Source organism: Trichechus manatus, unplaced genomic scaffold (assembly GCF_000243295.1).
Source record: "Trichechus manatus latirostris isolate Lorelei unplaced genomic scaffold, TriManLat1.0 scaffold00353, whole genome shotgun sequence".
In the NCBI taxonomy this organism is placed as follows: domain Eukaryota; kingdom Metazoa; phylum Chordata; class Mammalia; order Sirenia; family Trichechidae; genus Trichechus; species Trichechus manatus.
Window position 1 is genome coordinate 354,540 of NW_004444289.1, and position 4,837 is coordinate 359,376.

Below are 4,837 nucleotides of genomic sequence, written 5' to 3' on the forward strand. Positions count from 1 at the left end.
ATATTGTTTAAATATGTTATATTACTGTAATATTTTGTACATTTTCATATTTATCACGTTGAGTAGAAGCAGCATGAATTTGGTAGAGGTATTAATTTTACAGGAAAAGAAAAATGTTTTACTATTAGGAATAGTTTTAGTCTAAATCAAATAATAGCTATTTTATAAGCAGAAGATGGGGAGTCCCATTTTTATGTTTTCTAAGGTGGTTAGTTTTCAGTTATAAAAACAAATGCTATAAAAATAAAGAAAATGTACTTTTAATATTTCAGACAATACTAATTCACAAAGGATAGTGAAAAATGTAGACTTCTTATAAAAAGTCAAAACGATGACCTTATACTGTTTGAGAGCTTTGAAAAATATGTATTCCCACTTATGTTTTATTGGGTGGTATTATGGATTGAACTGTGTCCCCCAAAAATGTGTGTCAACTTGGCTAGGCCATGATTCCCCGTATTATGTGGTCGTTCTCCATTTTGTGGTCTGCTGTAATTATCCTATGTGTTATAAATCTTAACCTCTATTATGTTAATGAGGCAGGATTAGAGGCAGTTATGTTACTAAGACAGGACACATTTACAGGATTAGGTTGTATCTTGAGTTAATCTGTTTTGAGATATAAAAGAGACAAGCAAGCAGAGAGGACGGTGACCTCATACCACCAAGAAAGAACATCCAGGAACAAGCTCGTTCTTTGGACTTGGAGTCCCTGCACTGAGAAACTCCTGGACCCAGGGGAAGATTAATGACAAGGACCTTCCTCTAGAGCCAAGAGAGAGAGAGAGAAAGCCCTCCCGTATTGCTGGTATCCTGAGTTCAGACTTACAGCCTCCCAGACAGTGAGAGAATAAATTTGTTTGTTAAAGACATCTACTCATGTTGTTTCTGTTAGAGCAGCAGTAGAAAACTGAGACAGCTGGTGTAGATTAGATGGCAGGGCCTGGAGACTTGTAAACGAATACACAGAGCAAAGGCATATATTTAGCAGGGTTGTTTAAAAAACCTCTATTTATATACAGGGCTATCCATTTTTGTGTGTTGTCATTTAACTACTAACTTGGAACCACAAACTTTTAGTGGCAATTCTGAACTTCAATTTAATGTGCTGAGACAAAGAAATACTAATTGTGGGCCCAGATTTTCATATTTGTAGTATGGTGATATATGCAGCATACATAGTTAAGTGCATGAATCTATGTGGTTTCTGAGTTCAATTAATGAGTTCATCAAAGCTATTCACTATTTAATCCTTAAGTTTGAACAGTTTGTAGTGAGAGTTCACATTGCAAGAAATACCAATCCTAGATACAAGAAATTATCTCCATCTAATTAATTTCATATTTCAAATATAAATAGTTTTAATAGCAAAGGGTATAAGTGAGACCTTTTATTATGGTTGTCATTCTCACAAGGAAAAGTCAAGAAACTGGTAGGAACTTAACTTGTTGCCTCCTCAGTTTCTGCATTGCTGATATTACTTCCTTATTTCTTAATGTGTAGATCAAGGGGTTTAAGAGAGGGGTGAAAACAGTATAGAATATTGAAAGAAACTTATCCACTGGGAAGTTGCTGAAAGGCCAGGCATAGATAAAGATACAGGGCCCAAAGAAGAGGATCACCACAGTGACATGGGCAGTCAGGGTGGCCCGGGCCTTGGCCATGCCTGCTGAGGATCGATGTCTCACGGTGACCAGGATAACCCTGTAGGAGATGAGAAAGAGCACAAAAGAGCTCATACCCATTAGACCACTGTCTGAAAGCATGAGTATCTCAAGGATATAAGTATCAATGCAAGCAAGTTTGATAACTAAGGGAAAGTCACAGAAAAAGCTGTTCACTTTATTTGGACCACAGAATGAAAGATTTACTATGAATACCAACTGGCTTACCAAGTGCAGGATCCCAATGAGCCAGGAGCCCACGACAAGGCCTTTACACTTGCATACACTCATGATGGCTGCATAGTGCAGGGGTCGACATATGGCTACATACCGGTCATATGCCATGGCCACGAGGAGCATCATTTCACCACCGGCAAAGACATGCAGAAAGAATATCTGGGCCATGCAGCCCTCAAAGGAGATGGTCTTGTGCTCCATGAGGAAGTCAACAATCATTTTGGGAGTGGCAAAGGTGGATAGATACACATCAGTGAAGGAGAGGTTGCTGAGCAGGAAGTACATGGGTGTGTGTAGCGCAGGTTCAAAGAGGACTGTGAGCACAATGAGGAGGTTCCCCAGCACAATGGATGAGCAGAAAAGTGTGACAAATGCAAAATAGAAAAGTTGTAGCTCTCGAGAACCTGAAAGACTGTGCAACACAAATTCAGTCACTCTTGAGTTACTTCCTTGGTCCATGATTTCAAGTTTCTAAGATCAGATCAGAAAATTTCCTGTAAAATGACATGGAAATGGAGATATCATAGGATTGTGAGAGCAAGCGAGCAAAGCCAAGCCTGACATCAAATCTCACTCTATTTACTTATGTACTTTAGACCCTCATGTTGCTGTTGTGTGCCGTTGTAGATTCTGACTCAATGAACTCTGTAGGACAGAGAAGAGCTCCCCATAGGGTCTCCTAGGCTGTAATCTTTATGGGCGTTGATTGCCAAATCTTCTCTCCCATGGAACCACTGGTGGGTCTGAACTGCCACCCTTTCAATTAGCAGCTGAGCACTTAACCTTTGCACCACCAGATCTCCTTTACATCCTCCTAAGCATGTGAATACACATTGTCTGCAATCATGTCTTTTGTAGTGACTGTGTATGGTTGGCTTTCATCTCTGCATCCCAGCACGACAGCTATATTCTAAAAATACAATTTTTACACTTCACCACCACCACAGTAAAATTCCTAGTAAATAGGACAATGAATCTCTGGAGTCAAACTGATAGGTTTCAGTTCTATCTCTTGATATCCTAACAGTACGACCTTTGACGTGTTCATTAAGTTCTCTGTGCCTCCGTTTTTCCACCTGTAAATCAGAGGAATAACGATATATGCCTCATAGAATTGTAAGAATTAAGAGTTACAAAAGGTGAAGTATTTAGAATAGTGCCTGGCCCATAGATATTATGTACTATGCCTTTTTTCCATCTATGATGAAAGTAATTCTATGTGCAAATTAACATGGTAGACAAAATATCAAAGAGTTTACTCTCCCTACTTAATAGAACAAGATATTTCATGCCCTTTAGTGGCATCTATTTACATTCAAGCATGTTAATATTTGAGTTAAGATCGTAATTAATATCATATTTTCATCGTTTTATTAGACATTCTTAATTCAGACTATTTGTAAAGTCCTAACATCTCTTCTTCGCCCAATGGCTCTGCCTGAATTTGAGTGAATTTAATATGTGATCGTCAGTGTGAAGTACAAAAAAACTGATATTTCTTGATATGCTCAATCTGTCTTGCTTATAATTTACATAAACATAATATATGATTCTGAAGGAAAGGGATCATTTTTTTTCCTTTTTTTGTTTGTTTTTCAGAGCACATTGCCCATAGATTGTGTCCAATGATATTTGTAGATCTAAATGTATTTTTAGTTTCATATCAGTTAAGAGAGAAGTATTTGTATTTTACAAGCTAATTATCTCTGCGTCCTTTGGAGAAAACTCTAGAAAAACTGCTCCTTAAGAACCTGAGATTTTTTTAATCTGAGAAATAAAAACTGTTCTATTTTAGTAAATTTTTAAGTTTAACTTAGTATGAAAATTAATTTACTAAGAAAATTAGGAAGAAACTAAGCAGGATGCAAGAATAAAATATACCTTGATGCAACAACAAAGGGATCTTACCTTTAGAAATGTGGTCTCCAAATTATTTTCATTGCACTTCTCTAACAGCAAAAGGTTATGATCACGTATATTCATTTACCTGTAAATTATATACATATACACTAAAATATTACATACAATATAAAATATAATTGAATTTCAAGAAAGAACGTTTCATAAATATCAAGGGAACTACTAATATTTTTCTCACATTCAAGCAGCTCACCTATTGGAATATTATGTGCACTCTACTTTGGATTCTATTGATCAAGAAATGGAAGTGACTCATTTTCTGGAGAGAAATTTCAAAAAGCCTGGCCCGACATGGGAGGGAGTTAACTCACTTCATGCATCACTGTTTCTGGAGGAGAACAGGAAGTCTTTATAGAGCAGTGAAGTGCTTTCCCTAGGTTCCCTGGGTGATGCAAACAGTTAAACCCTTAACTACTAGCCTAGAAGGTTGGCAGTTGGAACTCACCCAGAGGCTCCTCAGAAGACAGGCCTGATATCTGTTTCTGAATGGTCACAGCCTTGAAAACCCCATGAATCAGTTCTACTCTGCCCATGGGATTATCATGAGTTGAAAATGACTCAACAGCAGCTAACAAAAACAGCAAAGATGCTTTCCCACCTTGGTCAAAATAGTCAAGATGGTAAAGTCTATCTTTAGTTCCTTCTGTCTCTACTTTCCTTTGTTCACCAAAAATCACTTAATTAATCCCCCTGTATCTGTTCCATTTTAGGATTCCAAGGTCATCAGTCCCCTTTCTCCAGACAGCTAGTGAAACCTGCAGTCACACAAAGTAATCATTCTTAACTGTTCAAAACTCTGTTTCTTTACCTGGAATGAAAGAAAAATAATATAGGGGTCTGAAACTCATTTGCTAAAATCACCTCGATAGAGATCTCTTTTTACTACTGCAACAGTGTATATACACACAGAAAACCCTTTACAGGGCTATGCCAGTGTTAACAGTGGTTATCTCTGGTGAGAATCATTTTATTCTGTATACATTTCTGTATTTCCTGAGGTATTTGTTTTTCTGCAA

General features: G+C 37.3%; 1 protein-coding gene across 1 annotated transcript; it reads right to left on the bottom strand.

Annotated features, from left to right (window-relative positions):
• Positions 1-1,421: 1,421 nt before the first annotated feature.
• LOC101358562 (olfactory receptor 4K15-like) lies at positions 1,422-2,363 on the bottom strand. The gene has a single exon (XM_004390917.2). The coding sequence runs from the start codon at positions 2,358-2,360 to the stop codon at positions 1,422-1,424; it is 939 nt and encodes a 312-aa protein (XP_004390974.1). The 5' UTR covers positions 2,361-2,363.
• Between the last annotated feature and the right edge of the window lie 2,474 nt (positions 2,364-4,837).